This window comes from Lithobates pipiens, unplaced genomic scaffold (genome assembly GCF_037356315.1).
Source record: "Lithobates pipiens isolate NorthernLeopardFrog02 unplaced genomic scaffold, aLitPip1_a1.2 Scaffold_22, whole genome shotgun sequence".
Taxonomy (NCBI): Eukaryota; Metazoa; Chordata; class Amphibia; order Anura; family Ranidae; genus Lithobates; species Lithobates pipiens.
Genome location: NW_027507784.1, coordinates 166,190,731 through 166,215,020, shown reverse-complemented (window position 1 = coordinate 166,215,020; position 24,290 = coordinate 166,190,731). Strand labels below are relative to the sequence as shown.

The following is a 24,290-nucleotide window of genomic DNA, read 5'->3' as shown; positions in this document are numbered from 1 at the left end:
GAACCTGTAATTTTTTTTAGAAACGTCGCCTATGGGGATTTTTACTGAAGTTTGGCACTTAGAAGAAAACCTGTTAGTCTGCAAAAGACTTGAGACTGGGCTGGAGGTTCAACAGCCAGAGCTATAATGGAATGGTTTAGGTCAAAGCATATTCATGTGTTAGAATGGCCCAACCAAAGTTCAGACCTAAATCCAATTGAGAATCTGTGGCAAGACTTGATAATCGCTGTTCACACACTCTTTATCTAATATGACAGAACTTGAGCTTTTTTGCAAAGAAGAATGGGGAAAAATGTCACTCTCTAGATGTGCAAAGCTGGTAGAGACATCCCCAAAAAGACCTGCAGCTGAAATTGCAGTTCTACAAAGTATTTACTCAGGGGGGCTGAATACAAATGCATGCCACACTTTTCACATATTTATTTGTAAAAAAATTGAAAACCATTTATCATTTTCATTCCACTTCACAATTATGTGCCACTTTGTGTTGGTCTATCACATGAAATCCCAATAAAATACATTTAAGTTTTTGGTTGTAACATGAAAAAACTTGGAAAATTTTAATCTCACCTGCAGTAGGCCTTGTTCCGATATGCTTCAAGCTGCTTTTGCATTTCTGATGACTTGCATAGAGAGAAATGCGGTTCTGAAGCAAACAAGCACACATATATGCAGCATAGCATGCTAGTTATACTCACTGACAGATCAGCCAAAAAGTTATATAGTGGTAATATTTTATTGTAAAAAGAAGATTTATAAGCTATGGTCATTGTATGTGTGGGTGGGGGGGCAGATTAACTATTTTCATATTACTTTGTTTAGTAACACTTTGACTTTTTGATGTTTTTGATCTAGTTTTGCAAAAAACGTGTTTAATTGTGTAGAAGGTCTGTGCTTAATCTGATTTGTTTCCAATCTTCGGCGAATAGGTGTTGGTTATGATTTTAAGTGGCTCCTTTCTCAGATCAGAGAGATTCACTTGCGTAGATACAACTTAAGAAGATCAGCCTTGGAAATCTTTCTTATTGATCAAACAAATTACTTCTTGAATTTCAAAAAAGAGGTGAGTTATTTGAGGTTTTTGGTTTTTAAGCTTTTCATTGGATTTTTTAAATTCTGTTGTGAGAGCTCATATGTGAGAGGTCTGCCCCTTTCATTGGGAGCTGTTAATATTTGGCTCCCGCTCACCATTTTTTTTTCTTATTCAGGTCAGGAATAAGGTATACAGCCGCATTCTTTCATTACGTCTTCCAAATATATATGGGACTCGGTCACCGCAGGAGCTGCTTAAGGCTTCTGGCCTGACACAGGTAAGAATAATTTGCCTAAAGCCTGGTACACACTGAATTTTTTTTAGCTCAGCCCAACAGGCTGAACGAAAAAAAAACCTAAAGAGCTCAGAAGAAGATCCTATTAACAATCTGACATTAGTACAGCTATCTACCCTGCTAATCTATTGTGTTCTAACAGGGGGTTGGCCCCTCGCCAGAACACTGATCAGCGCTCTCAGACATTGGCTGGGAGCGCTGATCAGATGCCAATCGGCAGACCTTTTTCAATCGCACCCCTTCGACAGAAGCCGAACCGGCTGCTGTACGCCCAATATTCGACATGTGTGTATGGCCCTTAAGACTAATGCTAGGAATAATTACTTATTTGCATTTACAGAAAGGTACTGTGTTACACTCCCCTTCTGCTTGTGCAATGTTTGGCAGTTTATTTAAATGGAACCACCTGAGCTGATGATACCTATTACAGCCAAGAGTCCCACTGAGCACCAAAGGTTGTCAGAGCCCAACTCCTAAAATTGTTGCTAGTTCTGGGGCAGCCAAAACCTATGCAGCACCACACACAGCCACATACCTGCCTCCTTTTAGGTGTCAAGTGGTGGGATCCTTGTTTGTTTTAGGTAACAGCTATCTTGACAGATTCTTTGTGTGCCTTAGATAAGGGGAATGGCTTTTTTATGTTTTTTTTAATTAATTTTACACAGCAGATAGATGTCAGTTGGTCAGGTTATGGGTGGATCTAATAGCTAATGCTAAACACTAGTCAATAGAATTGTTCCAATAGTTTTTATCCAGCTTTACGAATTGTCAGCCTTACATGCCCTCAGTTTCATATGTTTTAAATAATTATACAGCTATACCGGTTTCAGTGAAGGTAGGCTAAAAGGAACCAAAAAGCCCCCACTTACCTATTAAGAAACACAGTAGAGCCTTCTTAAAACAGAGGGTATTTGCATGTCTTCCATCACAGATCCAAAGATAAGGGTTTTATTTTTCATTTTAGGACAGTGAGAAGAGCCATGGAAATGATTCCTTTATGCTCTAAAATGTATATCTTGAACCCACTGGTTTATAGTACAGATATCTTTAAACAGTTGTATGCAGTTTGAAATAAATGGCTCCATGATATTTTTATTTATTACAGGTACCTATATAGTGCCGTCAATTTACGCCACACTTTACATATATATTGTACATTCACATCAGTCCCTGCCCTCAAGAAGCTTACAATCTAAAGTCCCTAACTCACAATCATACATCCACATACTATGAACAGGGCTCAAAATGTCAGGTCCTGAGCTACTAGCCAGGCCTCAAGGGTTACTCACCACCAGTTGCCCCAGCCCGCCTGCCCCGTCTTGCCCCATCCCGCCCGCCCCTAAACACGCCCTCATAAATTCTCATGAAATGACACTTAAATGTTTTATGCAGAATTAAGTTATAAATATTAACAACAACAACAACTTTATCTGTGCCCACCAATGCAGCCTTGTGCTCACCAATGCAGCCTTGTGCTCACCAATGCAGCCTTGTGCTCACCAATGCAGCCTTGTGCTCACCAATTCAGCCTTGTGCTCACCAATGCAGCCTTGTGCTCACCAATGCAGCCTTGTGCTCACCTATGCAGCCTTGTGCTCACCTATGCAGCCTTGTGCTCACCTATGCACTCTTGTGCTCACCAATGCAGCCGCGTGCTCACCAATGCAGCCACGTGCCTACCATGCTGCCTTGCTCCCACCACTGCAGCCTTGTGCCCACCATGCAGCCTTGTGCCCACCGTTCAGTCTGTGTCCACTATGCAGCCTATCTGTGCAGGAGAGGAGAGGGAGAGGAACAGGAGAACTGTGCAGCTCAGGGAACACGGCGATAACTGCTTTCATTTCAGTTGCCGTGTTCCCAACACTCAACGTCATATACAGCCCCCCCCTGGCTGGGCAACTTTGATTGACAGATCATCCATCACCGGGATTGGACAGATGATCTGTCTATCAAAGTCCTGGGACCAGGAGGAGGGGCTGAATCTAACAGCGAGCGGTGGGGAACACGGCAAATTAAATGAAAACTGTTCTCGCTGTGTTCCATGCTCTGCGCACTGATCACCTGGCCGGCTCTCTCTCGCTCTTCCCCTCGGTGATCACTGGGAGAAGGACTCCCATTCCACCCAAGCTTCCAGCCGTGCTCACCCCCCGCTCCCAGGCAGCCATATAGCTCGCCAAATGCGAGCAGGCGAATGGATTTTTTTGAGGGCTGCTATGAACGATTTTGACAGGCGCCAATTAGGAGCCACTGTATTAGGCTGTATCTGTACTATAAACCAGCAGTTTTGGATGTCATGGCTCTATAAACTATGCAAAAAATAAAAGTAATAAGGATGGAAGTGAGACGTGCAAATATTTTTTGTTTTAAGAAAACGCCATTGTTGAAATGAATGTGTGACATGTCCAAGCTGAATTAAGTCCTGAACTATATTCCCCTTTGGTCAAAAGTAAAGCTGGCTATATATATATATCACTTTCAGCCTTTTGGCTAAGATCAAGTTTAGTATCTGTTCTTATTAGTTTAATATCTGATACGTCCCCTATCTGGGGACCATATATGAAATGTATTTTTAGAACAGGGAAATGAAAGAAGAGCTTGCTCTGTTCACTTCACTCAACCTGGTCTTGCAGTACCTCCAGGACCGAAGAAAGCAAAAAAATAAAAGTCAGCCATATGGATGGAAATTTAGTTGTTTCAGCAGGGACCAGCTGAATTTTGATCCATGTATGGGCAGGCTGAGTGTACCCAAGTCGATCCATCAATTAATTTAGGTACAACCAGCCTGTTGGATTTTTGGCATGTGTTTACTGCCGCTAGCAGTAATCCTTGCTGGAAAAGCTCTCCTCACCACCCCGACACCACCCAACACCCATGGAGGAAGGAAAGAAAATACAATAATCTATTGGCTGCCTAAGGCTAAATCTGGCAGATCTCAAGGTAATTCAATAAACTGAATTATGCAGGAGGATTAGAAAAATACATCTTGACGTAATAAAGAGTAAAATCAAAAGGTTTGGAATTGTTTTGTTGGGGTATCTGATTTAGCTTTGTATTTATGGTCCATTCTTACTACTGCTTTTCCACAAAACTGAAGTATTATGGGAGTGGGATTGGATATAATTGGCTGACATACAGTTTTCTGTTTACCAGTGTCCAATTCTCCTGTAGGCACCAGTAGACTGAGAACTCATACTGACCCTGAATTCCTTAGGCTTAATGTACACGGGACGTTTTTACAACCTCTCCTAAACGATTTAACAGATAGTAACCCACGTTTAAAAGCGTTTGAAAAAAAAAAATATTTTTTTTTCAAAATAGCTAAAAAGGAAAACACCTATAAACGAAACGTGGCTAAACTCGAGTTACCGTGTTTAGAAGTGGTTGGCGCTTGAAATGCCTCTAAACTCAGCGTCTGAACTCTTTTTTGCTTTCCAAAAAAGGCCTCTATACTCTGCCTAGAAATGACTATAAATGACCCTGTGTACATGTACTGATAAGATAACAGAGGAGAGTTCAGGAGCAGTTGAAAAAAATGCCCAACTGCTCCTAAACATCCGTTTTGTAGCAACAGTGTACATATAAGGCCTTAAAGTGACACTAAAGGTTTGTTTAAAAAAATAACAAACATGTCATACTTGCCTCCACTGTGCAGCTCGTTTGCACAGAGTGGCCCTGAACTTCCTTTTTCGCAGGTCCCTCGTGGCGCTTGCGGCTCCTCCCCGCATTAGATAACCCCCTGGGAGAAGCGCTCTCCTGGGGGATACCTTGCGGGCACACTACCGACTCATTCATTTGGCTTCCATAGAAGCCGAATGTATGACTCGGCCCCGCCCCCCGGCGCCTGGGTCATTAGATTTGATTGACAGCAGCAGGAGCCAGTGACTGCGCTGCTATCAATCCATCCAATCAGGACCCGAGACACCGGTTTTTGCTGGTGTGCTTGTCCCCGGGACGGGATTGAAGGGGTACAGGTAAGTAAAACGGGGGCTCGTGGGGGGGGGGGGGGGCTGCAGCATTAAAGGAGGTTTTTCACCTCAATGCATAGAATGCAATGAGATTTAAAAAAAAAAACCTTGAAGGTTTACAACCCCTTTAATGAACTCCAAGAACATGGGAAAAGAAAAAAATAATTTCTAAACTTCTGACTTTTGTGCTTAAGTTGTTTTTTCATTTGTTTTACTCTTTAGAAATGGGTGAACAGAGAGATTTCAAATTTTGACTACCTCATTCAAGTGAACACAATAGCTGGGAGAACGTACAATGATCTTGCACAGTACCCAGTTGTAAGTTTCTAATATAAATATTTAATGTTTAAAATTGACCAATTTTTCTTATTTTTAAGAAGCCTTAAACATATAAATAATATTACATATAAAACAATGAGGTTTTATGTAAAATTGTTAGAATTTAAGAGGATTTTCTGTTTCAGTTCCCGTGGGTGCTGCAGGATTATACATCAGAAGAGCTGGACCTAAACAACCCAACTGTGTTCAGGGACCTGTCTAAGCCCATTGGTGTGGTGAATGAGAAAAATGCAGCAAGTGTACAAGAGAAGTAAGTTGTTTTCATCAATTTAAACAGAATGTAGCAGGTTTTTAGAGCAAAAAGATGCCGTGGGACTTGTTTTGCTGCTTGTTTTTAGGTAATTTGTTAAGTGGTCATCTCCATCCTCAGAATGAGATCTCCAGTCAGTGGTTGTGACCCATAATCTGTGCTGCCTTTCTTCTGATGTGATATTCTTAGATCTATTACCATACACAGTGGGTAAAGAAAATAATCACCCCCCCTCCGGTTTAAAATGATCAAATTTTGTTGCTTTGCCTAGCCTAGCCTGAAATGAAGACGGTCAGCTTTCGTCTTATCCAGCTGTAATTACTAGTGCAACTTATAACATTCAAGTGAAGGATATAACTTCAGCATGTCAGGAAAAAAAAAAATCAAAAACTGAGTCATGGAGTTGGATCACTCCTCTTATGTCAGTATTTAGCCTGTTGGAATAATGCCACGTACACACGATCGGATTTTCCGACAACAAATGTTCGATGGCAGCTTGTTGGAAATTCCGACCGTGTGTAGGCTCCATCCGACATTTATTGTCGGAATTTCCGACAACAAAAATTTGAAAGCTGGTTTTCAATTTTTCCGACAACAAAATCCGCTGTCGGAAATTCCAATCGCCTGTACAAAAATCAGACGCACAAAATTCCACGCATGCTTGGAATCAAGCAGAAGAGCCGCATTGGTTATTGAACTTAATTTTTCTCGGCTTGCATTACGAGTTGTATGTCACTGCGTTCTTGTCGATCGGAATTTCCGACAACATTTGTGCGACCGCGTGTATGCAAGACAAGTTTGAGCCAACATCCTTCGGAAATAAATCCCAGGATTTCGTTGTCGGAATGTCCGATCGTGTGTACGCGGCATAAGTCTCTACTAAATCTGCACATCAACACTTTGCAATATTTGCCCACTCTTCTATTCAGAACTGCTCATGTTCTGTTAAATTTGATGGTGAGCATTTGTGGATTGCAGTCTTCAAGTTATTCCACAGATTTTCAATGGAGTTTAAGTCTGGGCTCTGACTAAGCCATGCAAGGACATTCACCTTTTTCTCCTTCAACCACTGTGTGATCATTTGTGATGTGTGCTTTGGGTCATTGTCATGTTGGAAGGTAAACCTACTTCCCACTGACAACTTTCTGGTTCAAGTCCCGATTTTCCCAAAGAATTTGATGGTATTTTGCCCCATCGATTTTTCCTTCTATCCTGACAAGTGCTCCAGTCCCTGCTGCAGAGAAACACTCCCATAACAGGATATTACCACCTCCATGCTATAATATAGGAATGGTGTTATTTGGATGGCGGGCTGTATTGGATTTATGCCAGACATATAGTTTGGCGTTGAGGCCAAATACATTTTTTTTAGTCTCATCTGACCATTACACACTTTTCCATGTGGCCTTAGAATCTTCGAGGTGTGTTTAATGTGGTCATATGAGACTACAATTGAATTATGTCTGGCAGAAATCCACTACAGCTCACTATCCAAATAACACCATTCCTACAGTAAAGCATAGAGGTGGTAATAGCCTGTTATGGGGGAGTTTCTCTGCAGCATGGACTGGAACACTTGTCCGGGTAGAAGAAAAATGGATGGGGCAAAATACCACCAAATTCTTGAGGAAAATCGACTGCCCTCTGCCAGAAAGTTGTCAATGGGAAGAAGGTTTACCTGCCAACATGCCAAAGCACACAGCAAAAATGACCACACAGTGGTTGAAGAAGAAAAAGCTGAATGTCCTTACATGGCTTAGTCAGAGTCCAGGCTTAAACACCATTAAGTCGTGAACGTCTGAGCGAGAGCAATAATTCTAGCACCAGACCTCCTGTGTAACGCAACATGGTAACATGTAAAGACTTTAAACGTGTCTCCTATGGAGATCTTTAAGTACTGTAGTTGGTCACCATTCCAAGGGCATGCGCAAATTTTAAAGCATGACTTGTTTGGCATCTATTTACTCAGTATAACATTATTTTTTCGATTTTACCAAACAATGGGGTATTTTGTTGTGTTTGTGTGCATTAAAATTCATCAAAGTGTTTTTTTCCCCAAAAAATTGCATTTTAAAAATGGCTGTGCAAATATCATGTGACATAAAAAATTGCAACAACTAACATTTTTTTCTCCTGGGCCTTTGCGTTTAAAAAATATATAATGTTTGGGGGTTCTAAGTTATTATCTAGTAAAAAAAAAAAAATGCTAATTTTTACAAGTATATGAGAAGTGTCAGAATAGGCTTGGGAGTCAAATGATTAAAGAAGAACTCCTAGAAGTAACTTTTGCATCTGAACTGTACCTTATAGCAACATCCATTTGCTATTTTAGAGAAATGGACCTCACTCTGTAAAAAATTAAATAAAAATACTTTTTGACAGTATCAGTCCATGAGATGCAAATAATATGAAACTTTGGCCTCTTTTGCATACCAATGCAAGCAGCACTGAACCATATAAATTATACAGCATGAAACCTTTCTTGCTTCCCTACATGTGAATTATTTGCACATAAGCATCCCCCATGAGGGGGCTTGAATTTTTTATTTTATTTATTCATTTTACACTGTACCATTTTTTTTTCAACTTTATTGATATCACAAGGAATAACAATACTTCTTGTGATAACAGGGACCGTGACATGTGCTCTTTTTGGAGATATCTGGAGTCTATTACATAGAATTGATTTGAAAAACTTGTCTAACAATATGAACATAACGTAATCCACTTTGAATTTAATTATGGTACCCTAAAGTGCTTCTAAGGGCAACATGTCTTTTACCTAAATGCATTCTCTGCATTAAAGTAAAAAAAAAACTTCCAGTAACAGCACCCCCCAGCTTACCCTAAAACACTTACCTGAATCCTCAATCGAACCAGTGCTGTACTTGGCTGCAGGTCTTCTCTCTCCTCTCCCTTCTCTCACAAGCTTCACTGAGAGCAGCAGGAGTTATGGGGACACTCCTGAAAAGAGAAGGAGTGGAGATCGTTATTGGGGGACCCTGGAAGAGGAGGTAAGAGACTGCTCTGTGCAATACCATTGCAGAGAGAAGGTAAGTATATAAGTATATCATGTTTGTTATTTTGAGAGAAAAAAAACCTTTACAACCACTTTAAGACAAATGGGCTAGCTTAATAGAGCGTACACGGCACTTCAGAAAACCTGTCTGAAGCAAAATCTTTAGAAATACTTGTATACTTTACAGATATATATATTTTTCAGTATCTCAGTCTCTAAAATTTTAATTTGCAGATATGAAAATTTTGAAGATCCTTCTGGGAAGATTGACAGTTTCCACTATGGTACACATTATTCCAATGCTGCTGGCGTCATGCATTATCTGATTCGGGTGGAACCTTTCACTACACTTCACATCCAGCTTCAAAGTGGAAGGTGATTTTATTATACTGGACTTATACAAGAATCTGAATATTTTATTTCCTGAATTGTTATACAATTGTGAATGATTACCTATGAAAGATTTATATTCTTTTACTTATGCTGAGTTTGATTTTTCAGCTTTTGTCAGGGGTCAGAGGTGCTATCTGACCTTGCATGCCGTCTTCTAGCTTTTCAGTACTTTTCAATGTATGGGATAAGGCAGTAAAGGTGGTCATACACTAGTAGATTTTAGAACGAACATTCATAGGAAAATTCCTGTCAGCACATTCAATAACATGACAAATGTTGTTCAAAAGTAATTCAAGATTTCAATTGCTTTTAACATTCAATTATAGAGCGAATGTAATTTCCTGAACGAAAAACATGTTCACTGTTAGACTATTAGAAATTCGTACTTTCTAAGTATTTTCCATCCTGTTCTTTCTAATCACATCACTACAGAAAAAAAGGAATGCTGATTGGACCCCACCAGATACTAGTGTATAGCCAGATTTACTCTTGGAGTCAATTCACACTTGTGCGACTTTACCCTGCGACTTGATGCGACTTTAAGTAATAGTGACTTTTTACGACTTTGGCTTTGACCAATATGATCATTTTGTTTGTGCCCTACAAAGTCTGTTTTGGTTTGTTCGCATCAGTCAAAAATTGATCAATTCCAATTCTGTGTGAAGAATAGCTGATTGTTAAAAAGGGGGCTGGAAAGCTGGCGTCCTTAACAACCAATGAATCATCAGCTGTCAGTGAGTTTCCCCAATGACAGCTGAAAGTAAAAAAAAAGAATGCCGGCAATGAAATGCATGGTTTCGTTCTGCACACAAACACCAAAAAGTGCTCTGGCACTCATTTAAAGCTGAACTCCTTGGAAATGAAAATACTATCCTTGGATTTTTCAAGTTTTGAGTGGTCATTTTTGCCTAAGGTACCATTAAAAATAACTTTTACTTACCTTATTCTTCACTTCCGCAGACTTCCTCCTCTTTATGCGACTGGGCTCCGAAGTCACTTTTCTTCAGCGCTCCATCCAGCAGTTGCACTCTGACATCACCATGTACAATGCAGGACCAGAAAACCTGCATTATAACTGAGCATGTTGAGGGGCTGCCTACAACTGGAGTGTCGGAGGGAAGAGGAGAGCACTACTTTTTAATGGGACCCTAGGAAAAAATTTGCATTTAACCATTGCACCCACTGCAAGGGTAGTTTTTCAAGGTCTGCTTTAAGACCCCTTTCACACTGGAGGCGTTTTTCAGGTGCTTTAGTGCTAAAAATAGCATCGGTAAAACGCCTAAAAATTGCCTCATCTGCAATCGAGTGCTTTCACACTGGGGCGATGCCCTAGCAGGACGTCACAAAAAGTCCTGCAAGCAGCTTCTTTTGAGGTGCTTTAGGAGTGGTGTATACACCGCTCCTAAAGTGCCCCTGCCCATTTAAATCAATGGGCAGGGCAGCGCAGCCAAAGCAACTGCAAAGCGCCTCGGCAGCGTCACTTTGCGGGCGCTTTTAAACCTTTATTCGGCCACTAGGGGGGTTTTAAAGCACCCCACTGGCGGCCGAAAAGAGCCTTGAAAACAACGGTAAAGCTCTGCTAAAATTAGCGGCTCTTTACCCCCGATGCCTCCATGCTTACAGTGTGAAAGGGCTCTAATATAAAGCAATAAAATCACTTATACATCAATTATAGTGGCCTCTCATGGAATTCCATGAGTAAAACATCAAAGCTACATTACCTTACTCAAGCAATGCATGTTGAAGAGGTAACATAACAGTGGCATTATACTTCGGCATGGAGAGGCTGCTTGCCTGCATCTCAATAAAAGAAAGAGCAGAGCAACTACCCTCTTACAAACTTGATTTCTTCTGTTGCAGATTTGACTGTGCTGACCGGCAGTTTCACTCCATTCCTGGCACTTGGCAAGCTCTTGTGGATAATCCAAATGATGTGAAGGAACTCATTCCAGAGTTCTTCTACTTTCCTGAGTTTTTGGAAAACAAAAATGGTAATACAAAGAAGATATGAATAGAGTGACATGTCAATACAAGATACACAGATCCCCTATACCAAGGGTCTATGGCTGCTGGTTTCATTGAAAATAAATATCACGCAGTGCAGGTGTACACCTTAGGAGTTAAGCAGTGGATACAGACAATTTTTTATATAATAAAGGAAGTTGGAAAATGCATTTCCAGCCGCTGGAAGGACCACATATTCCGCCTATGGTTTTTTAAGCAATCAGGTCCTTGTGTAAGTAACACCAGGGTGTCAAATGTGGGGTAAGATAAAGTAGTTTATAGTCAACCATAAAGCTGAACTCTGGGAATTGGGCAAAATGTACCCTTTTTTTTTTCTTTTTTAATGAAAGTTCACTGTAGCGGGGTATACACACTGAGTTTTTTCTCTATAAGCAGCGTGTTTAGCAAAAAACAAAAGAACAAAAACGCAAACGATATTGATGTAGGAATCTCTCCCACTGTGTCTTTATAGTTGACAGGAGGTACTCCCCCCTCGGAATATACAAATCAGCATTGTAGCCATTGTTTGCAAGAGCTGATCAAATACCGGTTTTCTAGCATGACCGTTTCATAGAAGCCGGCCATTAGACAAACTTCTTTTGAACAAACAGCGTTACACACCTACTGAAAGTCGTCCGGTTTCTGCAGAACAAGCTGGCTTTCGGTACGTGTATACCCGGCTTTAGTCTTTAACCACTTCCTGCCTGTATGATGTAATATGATGTCCTGGACTTGGAAGTGGCAATATCTGGATGATGCCTGCAGTTACTTGCTTCCTCCAGATATCTTTCTTTTCAGTCTTCGATTCCCTATAATGTAAAATCCATTCTAGCGGCTGATTAACAGCTGGATTGTTTTTGCAGGCAGCGGGTGGGGACGACCCACCACCAACCGACACGTCTCCGGGCTCTCCTATGTGATCGGAGAGCTTGTGATCCCAACCCTAAGCTGGCAGGTTATCAACTGGTCCACGGCCATCTCTATGATCATAGAAGGCTTGAAGCAACCTCACTTTTTTTCTCTGGCAGATGTGAATACTGCCATGTTTTTTTTTTCCTGGAAAGCAAAGATCAATTTTTTTTGCTCTCATGCTTTTCAGGGTGGAGGAGGTATCTGAGGACTTATAGACCCCAGATGTCTCCATAAAGAGAACCTGTTATGCTATTCTATGATAAGGATTGTTTACATTTCTTGTGATAGTAATGAAAGTGATTAAAAAAAAGTATAAAAAATAATATAAATAATAAAACATTTTTGTTTAAAGCACCCCCATCCCCTCGTGCTCGCATGCAGAAGAAAATGCATATGTAGGTCGTGGGCACATATGTAATCGGTGTTCGCACAACGCATGTGAGGTATAGCCGCAAACATTATAGTGAGAGCAATAATTCTAGCACTAGACCTCCTCTATAACTCTAAACTGGTAAACTAAAAAAATGTAAAGTGTTGCCTATGGAGATTTTTAAGTATCGTAGTTTGGCACCATTCCATGAGCGTTCACAATTTAAAATTTTGACATGTTCACTATCTATTTACTCGGCATAACATCATCTTTTATATTTTACCAAAAAATTGGCTTATATGTTGTTTTTTTCTTGCGTTTAAATTCACTAAAGTGTATTTTTTCCAAAAAAACTTGCTTTTGATAAATTACTGTGCAAATACTGTGTGATATAAAAATTGCAACGACCACCTTTCTATTCTCTAGGGTCTCTGCTAAAAAAAAAAAAAAAATATGTTTGGGGATTCTGAGTCATTTTCTAGCCAAAAAATTGATTTTTACATGTAGGAGAGAAATGTCAGAATTGGCCTGGGTGGGAACTGGTTAAAGTACAGCTTTAACTATGATGTAAATGGGCAAAGTAACAGGTATTTTTAATACCCCTTTCCCCTGGTTGTCTACTTTGTCACACTCTCCATTTGCCACATTTGACTGCCGCAGACATGCAAAATACCCATCACTTCTAAGTATGGGAGAGCTGGTGTCCTAGCCTTCCTACCATGATGCAGTGTTGTCGCGTGGGCATAGGGTAAGGGCATTACCATTTGTAAACACAGGGCTTTTAACTCAAAGCTATAACACCCGGTTTGGGTGACAAAGTGATAAGGGCAAGGTATGTATTAGTGGGGAGAAGCAATCACACTCAGTGACAGGGGTGTATATTTTTTTATTTCATTGGCCAATTTTATTTTCATTTTGTATTGTAGGATTTGATTTGGGAAAGCTGCAGATATCTAAAGAGAGGGTAGATGAGGTGATTCTCCCGAAATGGGCCAAAAGTCCTGAAGATTTTATCCACAAGCACAGGAAAGCACTGGTACGTGTTTATGATATTTCACGCTTTGGCTGACATAGCAATAATTTATGTATTCACTAATTCAGCCTTCTCTCGCAGGAGTCAGAGTATGTTTCTGCTCATCTTCATGAATGGATAGACTTGATCTTTGGTTACAAGCAGAGAGGACCGGCAGCTGTAGAAGCTCTCAATGTTTTCTACTACTGTAGCTATGAAGGTACAGATACAAACCAAACCTATATTTTATCAAGAATAATGAGTGTGCATGTTTTCTGTGCGTTCTATTGTGTTGCATGTAGGGCAGCCCATTCATTTTAAGGCTGCTCTACTTGCGAGAAATGCGAAAAAGAAGTCCCTATTGAGCTGCATTGAACCTCAAGGTGATGTGAGTTCATGTGGTTTTGGCACACACGTTAGTAGATGCATGGGGGTGCCTTTAGACATTATTGGCACCGCTGTGTGTATTGTTCCTGTAAATACTGTATAAGTTCACCTCGTTATTGCAAATTCTGATCTTTCCCCTGTTTTTCATACCAAATCAGGTGCTGTGGATCTAGATGCCATCGCTGATGAGAAAGAAAGAAAAGCAATAGAAGGAATGATTAATAACTTTGGCCAAACACCTTGCCAGTTGTTAAAGGTTTTTATTTTTCTGTTGCCTGTTAAGTTGCATAAAGTATATCCATTTCAGCTCTGGAAGATTTTACCCCCTTTGTGGCAAGGCCATTTTCTGCTGTTCTGGGTAACATTGGCCATAACATGATTTCATTTAATGTTAGCTGTAAGCAACAAACACATGGGAAATATAAAAACACTTACCTTTAAGAGAGCAAATCTTCCAAGGATGAGCGCTGCTCTCCAGGACTTGGAGGGAATATTGCCATAGGTGAAAACAGAACAGAAATGGGAATTCTTTAAAAAGACTGCATGCAAACTCACTGCAAAGTATATTCCCGTGATCAATTAATTTAAAAGGCTAAAAATAAAACCTATGTGGCTCACGGCCAAAGTTAAACAAGCTACTGTATTTATTGGCGTATAACACTCACTTTTTCACCATGAAAATTGGGTGCAAATAGCGTGTGCGTGTTATACGCCAATACAAAAATGTAAATTTTTTCCTGAACTCTCCCTCTTAAAATGAATGCGCGTGTTATACACTTGTGCGTGTTATACGCCGATAAATACGGTACAAATAATAAGAAAAGAGCTTTTAAAAAATATAAAAATGAAGGAACACTATCATTCTTTAAATGTTACAAAGAATATAACAGAATATGTAAAAAGGAAATCAAGGGCGCAAAAAATCAAAATGAAAGACAGATTGCAAAAGATAGTAGGACAAACCTCAATTTTTTTTTTATATATTAAAGGTAAAAAGGTCAGCTTTGAGCATGTAGACCCATTACTATCTTTTTAATCTTTATTAAATACTTTCTTCAGCTCTGTGTATAAAAAGGAGCATGGGGGAGCTCATGTCCATAATGGGGATGATATTGACACAGCCCCAAATGATCCACAATGGCTCAAAATTGATATGTTCCAGAAATATTTACACAGAATAAAGGTGGATAAAGCACCTGGACCAGATGGCATACACCCATGGAGCCTAAAAAAATTGAGCTCTGTCACTTCAAAGCCATTGTTTATCATTTTTAGGGACTCATTAATGACTGGAATAGTACTACTGGATTGATGTAAGGCCCATGTGGTGCCTATATTTAAAAAGGGATCAAAGTCTTTACCAAGTAACTATAAACCTGTAATGCCGCGTACACACGACCGGACTTTCCGGCAGACTAGGTCAGACGGTCTTCCCGACAGACTTTCGGCGGAGTTCTGACGGACTTTCTGAACGAACAGACTTGGCCACACATGAATGGACTAAGTCTGTTTGAAAGCCCGTTCATTTTGAAGGTGATGACGTAAACGGGACTAAACAAGGAAGTTCAATAGCCAGTAGCCAATACCTTCCCTTGCGTCGTATTTGGTCCGTCGGACCAGCACACAGATAAACGGTTTTCCCGATTTTAGTCCGTCGGAATTGAGTCCGTCGGGTAGATTTGAAACATGTTCTAATTCTAGGTCCGTCTGATTTTTTTTATTTGAAAAAAGATTGGACTAGCCCACACATGATCGGATTGTCCGACGGACTAATCCCTTTGGACCTAGTCTGCCGGAAAGTCCAGTTGTGTGTACGCAGCATTAGTTTTAACTTCTATAGTCGGGAAGGTACTGAAGAGTTTAATAAAAGACCACATAGACAAATTCTTGCTGTAAAAAAATATTTTAAGCAACAGACACCATGGATTCATGAAAGACAGAAGTTGTCAGACAAATCTAATTTTATTTTTATGAGGTAAGTAAAACCTTAGACAAAGGGGTGGCAGTGGACATGGTATACTTGGATTTTGCAAAAGAGTTTAACACAGTTCCCCACACATGGCAAATGTGTAAGGTAAAGTCTACAGGCTTGGAAAAATCAGTTTGTATATGGATAGAAAACTGGTTAAAAGACAGAATTCAGAGAGTAGTGGTTAATGATTCATACTCTGAATGGTCTAAGGCAGGGATATGCAATCAGCGGACCTCCAGCTGTTGCAGAACTACAAATCCCATGAGGCATAGCAAGACTCTGACAGCCACAAGCATGACACCCAAAGGCAGAGGCATGATGGGACTTGTAGTTTTGCAACAGCTGGAGGTCGGCTAATTGCAGATCCCTGGTCTAAGGTTATCAGTAGTGTATCCCAAGGTTCATTGTGGGGACCCTTAATTTTTAAAATATTTATAAATTGCAGGATGTTTCCAACGTACAAGCCAACCTCAATGCACTGTTTCATTGGGCAACTATATGGCAAATTAGGTTTAATGTTGATAAATGTAAAGTTATGCATACATCATACATACTAGGGGGAGTACAACTAGGGGAATCCATAATGGAGAAGGATCTGGGGGTTTTGGTAGATCATAAGCTTAATAATAGCATATAATGCCAAGCTGCGATTTCCAAAGCAAGCAAAGTCCTATCTTATATTAAGAGAGGTATGGACTCCAGAGAGAAAGATATCATTTTGTTCCTGTACAAATCAGTAGTAAGACCTCATCTGGAATATGCAGTTTAGTTTTGGGCACCAGTTCTCAAAAAGAATATCGGGGAACTGGAGAAAGTGCAGAGAAGGGCAGCCAAACTGCTAAGAGGCATGGAGGAACTCAGCTATGAGGAACAATGAGGGGAATTGATTTTATTCTCTCTTGAGAAGAGGAGATTAAGGGGGGATTTGATCAACATGTACATATGCATAAGAGATCCATATAGTGAACTTGATGTTGAGTTATTCAGTTTAAGGTCATCACAGAGAATAAGGGGGCACTCTTTACGTCTAGAGGAAAAGAGATTTTATCTCCAAATACGGAAAGGTTTCTGCACAGTAAGAGCTGCGAAAATGTGGAATAGACTCCCTGCAGAAGTGGTTCTGGCCAGCTCAGTAGATTGCTTCAAAAAAAAGGTCTGGATTCTTTCCTAGGTGTACATAATATAACTGGGTATTAACATTTATAGGTAAAGTTGATCCAGGGAATATCCGATTGCCTTTCTGGGGGATCAGGAAGGAATTTTTTCCTCTGCTGTAGCAAATTGGATCATGCTTTGCTGGGATTTTTCACCTTCCTCTGAATCAACTGTGGGTATACTTGTGTACAGGCATATGGGATTGTATGTTGTGTTTTTTTTTTTTTTTTTTCTATTGGTTGAGCTAGAGGGACTTGTGTCTTTTTTTCAACCTAACTACTAACTAACTGCTTTAACTGGCAATTGCGCGGTCATGCAATGCTGTACCCATATGACATTTATATCATTCTTTTCACACAAATAGAGCTTTCTTTTCGTGGTATTTGATCACCACTGTGTTTTTTAATTTTTATTATATAAACAAAAAAGATCGTAAATTTTGAAGGAAAAAAAAAACAATATTTTTTTTTTACTTTCTGTTTTGAAAAAAAAATTCTTCATAAACTTAGGCCAAAATATATTCTGCTACATGTCTTTGGTAAAAAGAAAAATCCCAATAAGTGTATATTGGTTTGCTTGAAAGTTATAGCGTCTACAAACTGTGGTTATACACTGGAAATTTTTTTTTTTTTTTTTTTATATACTAGTAATGGCAGCAATTTATAGTGAGATTGTGATAGTGCAGTGAGCAGGCAGTCTGCCACTAACTGCCACTGACCTCCAGTGACACTAATACAGTGATCATTGCTAATAATATACACTGTCACTGTACTAATGAAACTGGCTGGGAAGGGGTTGATCTCTAGGGGCAATCAAGGGTTTAATCGTGTCTAACAGTGTGTAATATGTGCTGCTTATTACTACAGATTGATTTATAAAGTGAAAAAATAAAGCAATTGTTCCCTCTGTACAGAGCCCTGTGTTGATTGTCAAAATAAAGCTCTGGGCTGTGATTCGACACAGTTGATCAGCGGGGGTGCCAATCAGCGCCCGCGATCATTCCCCACAGAGACAGAATGCAGATCATGGCCATTATTAGTTAAAAAAAATAATAAAAATGCCAAAAATCTATCCCCTATTTTGTAGACTCTATAACTTTTGTGCAAATCATTCAATATACGCTTATTGGGGGGGGGGGGGGGGGGGGTTTAACCAAAAATATGTATTAGAATAAAAATTGATGAAGAAATTCGATTTTTTTTTAAATGTATTGGGTGTGTTTTATAGCAGAAAGTAAAAAATATATATTTTTTTTTCCAAATTGTCAGGATTTATTGGTTTATAGCTCAAAAAATAAAAAACGTGGAGGTGATCAAATTTCACCAAAAGAAAGCTCTATTTGTGGGGAAAAAAGGACATACATTTTATTTGGGTACAGCATTGCACGATTGTCAGATAAAGTAACGCAGTGCCGTATCACAAAAAATGGCCTGGTCAGGAAGTGGGTAAATCCTTCTGGAGTTGAAGTGGTTAAAGTGAATTTCTAATGTAAACAATGCTAACAATGTTTTAATGCAGAAGAGACTCTTTATATCCCTTCTGTGATGAATGCTGCTAGCAATTTTTTTCTGATTGCATGCGCAGCTAAGTGTAATCGGTGCGAGGATAGTTATCTCCCGGGCACATGCTCAATAGTTGAGACAAACCAAACAAGATTGTCAATAACAATAAAAAATGATACTGCGCCAGCACTCAAAAAATATTAAGCTGCTGACACTACAATAGAACTTATTGCATAAGTAAATGTGATATAAAGAGCAGTGCTGAGAAATGAACGATGTCGGCACCCCAGCTGATCTTTAGATCCTGTGTCGGGTGCAGCCTCTGATATTCCTGGTAAGGGAACCCGGCAGTGAAGACTTTCGGCTTCACAGCTGGTTCCCTACTGCGCATGCAGGAAGCACACTTTCTAATTGGCCTGGCAGCGGAGAAGGGGGCCAAACTTCCGAGAGACCGAGCCGTCTCCGGAAGTGGAGAATGGTACCTGTCAAAAAACAGGTACCCCTTCCCCCCTCCCCTTGAAAGGTGCCAAATATGGCAACAGAGGGGGGGAGGAGATGGATAAACAACATGTTGCAATTGTTAAGAACTCGTGTCAATGTGTGTTCTTGCAAATGCTGCAGACAAGAAAAGGCTGCATGTGACCTTATTTGCATCCAGATCAAACGCACCTTATTAGGATATGCTGATTCCAAAGAAACAAAGCACATTGCAAAGCAGGTCAAATGCAGCCTCTGAACTGCCATGTGTACTACTCAATTATGTCAGTGGTATCCCTTTCTTTTTTGGTCTCCTGCCTGCGCTCCTGGCTCCTTCCCCTCTCTGAGTGTCCACCATAGTAAGCCACTTGCTATGGGGGCACTCGTGCAGGCTTGCTCCAGAGCCAGCTCTATGTGTCCCTAGACATACAAAGTGTGGCCTGCCCCGCTCCTTCGTCACTGGCTGTCATTGACAGCAGTGGGAGCCAGCGGTTCCATGCAGAAAGTTTTTTTTATCTTAATGCATAGAATGCATTAAGATAAAAAACTTCAGTCTTTACATCCATTTTAAATCCTAAAAATTAGGTTCTGTTATTTGGTAATTTACAGTTAAATATACCATTGAAAAATGTTATTATAGCTTTTTAATAAGTACAAAAATAACCTGTTGATCCTAAATCTTGTCAGCTAAAACATTCTGTATTGTTTACGTCTGCCGCACTGTTATTAGTAACATTGTTCCTAGCTGTCTGTCTCCCTCAGTCCATATTATTCAGATAAGGAGGGGTCCTATAGTCCTGTCACATTTTCTTGCTTAGAGTGACAACTCTGCTTTTCCATAGATAAAGTACAGTGAGCGAGTGTTGTCACCCTAGGACAGAAAGTTTGTTACTAGCAGGTTCACCGGCTGAAAATGAGGAAGCAAAGCTTAAAAAAATGCAGCCACCACATCTAAATACTTTTTTAGTTCTTAAATTTTAGCTGCTCTAACTCACAAATTGACTACCGGTACTAATATTTTTATATTTTAAAACAAAATCAGTGGGCATATACCATACACAAAATGTGCACCCTTGATAGTTACTCTATAGAACCCCACTGTTAATGCCACAAAAAAGGGTAATGAAAGCAGAAACCTATGCAATATTTGTGTGAATTGACTGTTGCATACAGAATACAAAAGAAACTAAAATGCAATCCGGACAATAAAACTTTTAGGAAAATTTTAAAAATGATCTTGATCTTCCACTCAAACACTTCCAATTGTGAAGACCAGTCTACTGAAGCTGCTCTGCATGCCAGTTGCCTACCATTTTTGTTGTTGCCGCTCTACTGAATGTCATCATGCCCGTACTGTAATTAGTACAGAACCCATGCCCACACCAAAAAAGACTATAGTTTTTATGTAGGCTTAAATTCTTATTGCAGTAATCTATGATACTGAATGGATATTCATTTTTTTTTTATGAAAAAGGAGCCTCATCCTCCTCGGTTATCTGCAGGGGAAGTGCTAATGAGACAGACTAAACTGGACAACGCACCACTGAATTTATTCCAGAACCTCACAGAGATGAAATCATTTTTCATAAAGGTAACTTAATAATGAAAAAGAGAAATGCATCCACTTTAAAGCTGAATTTAGGGTCATATATGAACAAATGTTTGTCTTGCTTTTAATATTTGTTATGTTTCCCTTCCTTACTGTCTGAATATAGTCTTTGTCAGCTGAAAAACTGCACAGGGTTTGTTTTTATTTTCCAGGGAATTAGCGATGACATCCCAGTTGTTAAAGCCATTGTCCCAAAGAACCAAATGCGTTCCTTCATAACTCAGGGAAGTTCAGAAACGCTGGTGAGTTTTTTCTTTGATTTGCGGTTTTAACATTTGACTTGACTATCTTAGTCTAAAGAAGTGTTTCTTAACCTTTTTGCAGTCAGGGCACCTTTTGAAAAGTATGTTCAGTCTCAAGGCACCCCAGTCTAAAGATTGGTTCACGTTACTAGGTCAGGGAACGTGCTGCTTTAGCAGACGGGCAGGGGTGTCATTATTCTTAATGGCACCCCCATGCAGTGCATTTTTAGTGTGGTGTGATTTTAAAGAATGGGTCAGGAACTTCTTTCCCTTTTTTTCTATGCCTAGGGAAGCCCTTTGAAATGCCCTACACACAGCATGCAGTTGCACAGATGTGGACCAAGGGCTTTTTCACATGTGAAGTGGGGGGGGGGGGGTATTGGGGCAGTTTTTACCACTCCCAACTGCTCCCTCTTTAGCTGCAGTGGGAGTCATATATATATATATATATATATATATATATATATATATATGTATATGTGTGTGTGTGTGTGTGTGGGAAGGCTGGCCACAGGCCAGCCTGTATTTGTGGGAGGAGTCTGAGGGACTATTTAACTCTCCTCCTCTGTCAGGGCCAGGGTTGGTGATTTCTAGGTGCCCACCCACCCGTTTCCCCCAGCTTTGTCACTCATACTCGTAGTATTTTTTCTCATTCTTACATTCAGGGTATGCCCTCTTTTCAGGCATACTGACCATCCAGGCCATGGCACACCTCAGGCCTTGTTTCTTAAGTAATATCGCATTTCCCACTTGAAGACTCCGATTGTGGGCACGGCTGGAAGTATACCTCCAGGTGAATTGGACTGCACTGCAACTGCAGTTGTGACATGGTGATGCTACATTTAGGGGGTTAAAAAGGCATTAGGAGGCAACATCTATCACCTCTTCATCGCCTGTCAAATGCCTCTGAAAATGGTCCGAGCAGGGATCGTTTTCAGAGGCGTGACAATCCTTGCCACTGTTATGAACGAGCCCTAAATAGGCATACATACAAACGTGTATATACATACAGTATATACATACACACACACATCCTGTACTGTACACTACAGTACTGCACTGCCCTGTAGGGGGAGGCGGAGGACCCAGGACTCAGGAAATCACCTTCCCATTCCACTGCTGAAGTGAATTCACTGCCCTGACCGAGATTCTGTGCCAATGTACAGTTCGACAGAGGAGTGGGAGCTCGGTCTGGTCTGACAATCTTTCTCAACCAGAATGCCGTAGCACCCCTGAGGACCTCAGGCGGCACCCCAGATGAGAAAGGCTGGTATAAAAAAAATAGAAGAAGATGGTGGAGCTGTGTGTGTGAGGTCAGGCAGATATCTGCTGGTCGACCTACTTGAAACAGAAACTGTAATTGAATGGATTGGAAAAACTGTTACAGCCTCTATCCTTCTTGATTAAAGCAACACTAGTAGCTTTTCCTGCAGCACACTCCTTTTTCTCATCCTGTCTCTATATGCATAAAAACAAATGCTCAGCTTAGCAAAGAGGTCTTGTTTATGGAAATGCCAGCTGTCAGAAGTGCAGGAGGAGCGGTTAAATCAAACCTCCTTGGTAGTCCATCCTTCTTTGTCTACAGAACCTGTCTCTGATTACACCTCAGATGGAACAAAGCAGTCCTGCTATTATTCACATACACATTACAGCCTAGAAAGTTTTAAAACTCTCTCCCAAAGCCTAGCCTATGTTTTTAGAAATCACAAGCCTCAGAGAAATAATAAATGATCCTATTGATTTTGTAGAGTCTATGATAGCTGCACAAATTCATATCAAAATACATAACAAATATACAGTATATCAATTTAAAATGTTATATTGTTGGAAACTGTGAAAATTTATTTTCTACAGAAGTGAAATGATTTTAGAGGTTCAATTTATGGAGACATAAGCTGGTCATAGAAGGATCGAAATTTAGCTGGCTGAGCAGGGACCAGATGAATTTCGATCAGTATGTGGCCATCACTCTTCAACAGAAGTAGTTCATTATAATCAAATTGTCAAATGTACACGTTAAACTATCAGTAGCTGCAGCTGCTGATCAGTGTATTCTGACAGCCCCAGGTGCAGCTGTCAGAATATCCTGTTCCATTCCTCCATCCACCTTGTTTGTGTGGATGGAGGAATCTGCTTTTTTTCCCATCTCCCAGCACTCAGTGATGGTGGATCTGGAAGTACTAATGACTTTGCAATTTCAACTATTTACACACAGAAATGTATCAGTAAACATGAGAATCGTATTCCCTGATATCCCTGGTTGCTGTTTCGAACAGAGAATTACATAGACAGGCAGCAAGACAGGTGGCAGTCTTCATGCTGGAGGGTATGTGAATGGGTGGGCACCCATTTCATCAGGGGGCCGCCCAATGTACAGCAATGATGTAAAGCATGGGTTAAAAGGACTTGTGAAAATAAAGGGGAGGTATAAGATCTTCACGTGAAAACACAGGATCATATTGCTCAGCACTGGATACATTTTAACCTGTGGTCTTGGCATGCCTTATATGCATCAAAGGTGTGCCCAGTATTGTATTTTCCATTGGTCTGACTGTTTTTGCTTTTACTTCATAGCATGCCGGTATTGTCACATATATGGATGTTCATGTATCTGCTATCCTTCTACTTAGTATCAGTGGAGGAGGTTCCCTTGAAAAGCTTGATGCTTTATGATCATACTTGCATTTGATTTTCATTATGTTACACACTGATCATGTGTTTAAGTGTTTCCAGACACGGGCTTCATGGGAATTTCCAAGAGGTGTTGACAACCCAGTCATCAGTTTAACCACTAAATGGGATTTTTTTTAGGTTGAGGGTGTCATGCAAGTAGACCATTGTGTGTTTCTATAAACTTTGGATATTTTTACATTTAACCCTGATTACCGTTTCTTGTTATTTTTGAATGTTTATCGGTTTAGGATACTTGCATTTACACACATTAATTTATTACACTTTTCCCTGTGTGCAGTTTGCCACTGGGAGTCTGGAAAATATCCAGTACTTCCATGTATGGGGGGGGGGGGATGTCATGTTACACTGATCAGCAATGGCAGACCCCATAATTCCTTAGTAAACACTTTTAGAGCACACTCGCTAAAGGGTGCTAAAGTGTCTCTTCAGATTAGATCTAGTTTAAAACTAAAAGAACCTCCAAAATGTTTTACAGTTGCTGGTTTTTTAACATATCTGGTTTTCTTTGTGTTTTTTTGTTAAGGTGACAATAAATCAAAATTTGATTATTGGAACTCATGGATGGTTGCCTTATGACAAAAGTATTTCCAATTATTTCACCTTTACCAAGGATCAGACTGTGACTAATCAAAAGTAAGTGAACTATGCGACCATTTGATT

The 24,290-nt window shown here is 40.1% G+C and overlaps 1 protein-coding gene and 1 non-coding gene across 2 annotated transcripts in view; both read left to right on the top strand.

Moving 5' to 3' along the window:
* Positions 1 to 24,290, top strand: part of LOC143924325 (neurobeachin-like protein 1) — a 204,938-nt gene that overhangs the window by 155,191 nt on the left and 25,457 nt on the right. The window contains exons 35-46 of the mRNA XM_077448575.1: positions 930 to 1,063; positions 1,209 to 1,310; positions 5,516 to 5,611; positions 5,758 to 5,882; positions 9,136 to 9,276; positions 11,155 to 11,285; positions 13,507 to 13,616; positions 13,695 to 13,812; positions 14,138 to 14,235; positions 20,560 to 20,676; positions 20,847 to 20,936; positions 24,154 to 24,263. Of these exons, the coding sequence (XP_077304701.1) occupies positions 930 to 1,063; positions 1,209 to 1,310; positions 5,516 to 5,611; positions 5,758 to 5,882; positions 9,136 to 9,276; positions 11,155 to 11,285; positions 13,507 to 13,616; positions 13,695 to 13,812; positions 14,138 to 14,235; positions 20,560 to 20,676; positions 20,847 to 20,936; positions 24,154 to 24,263 (1,372 nt within the window). The remainder of the gene's footprint in view (positions 1 to 929; positions 1,064 to 1,208; positions 1,311 to 5,515; positions 5,612 to 5,757; positions 5,883 to 9,135; positions 9,277 to 11,154; positions 11,286 to 13,506; positions 13,617 to 13,694; positions 13,813 to 14,137; positions 14,236 to 20,559; positions 20,677 to 20,846; positions 20,937 to 24,153; positions 24,264 to 24,290) is intronic.
* On the top strand, positions 3,795 to 3,983 carry LOC143925775 (U2 spliceosomal RNA). Its single transcript, XR_013262048.1, has one exon. It is a non-coding gene; the product is annotated as a U2 spliceosomal RNA (small nuclear RNA).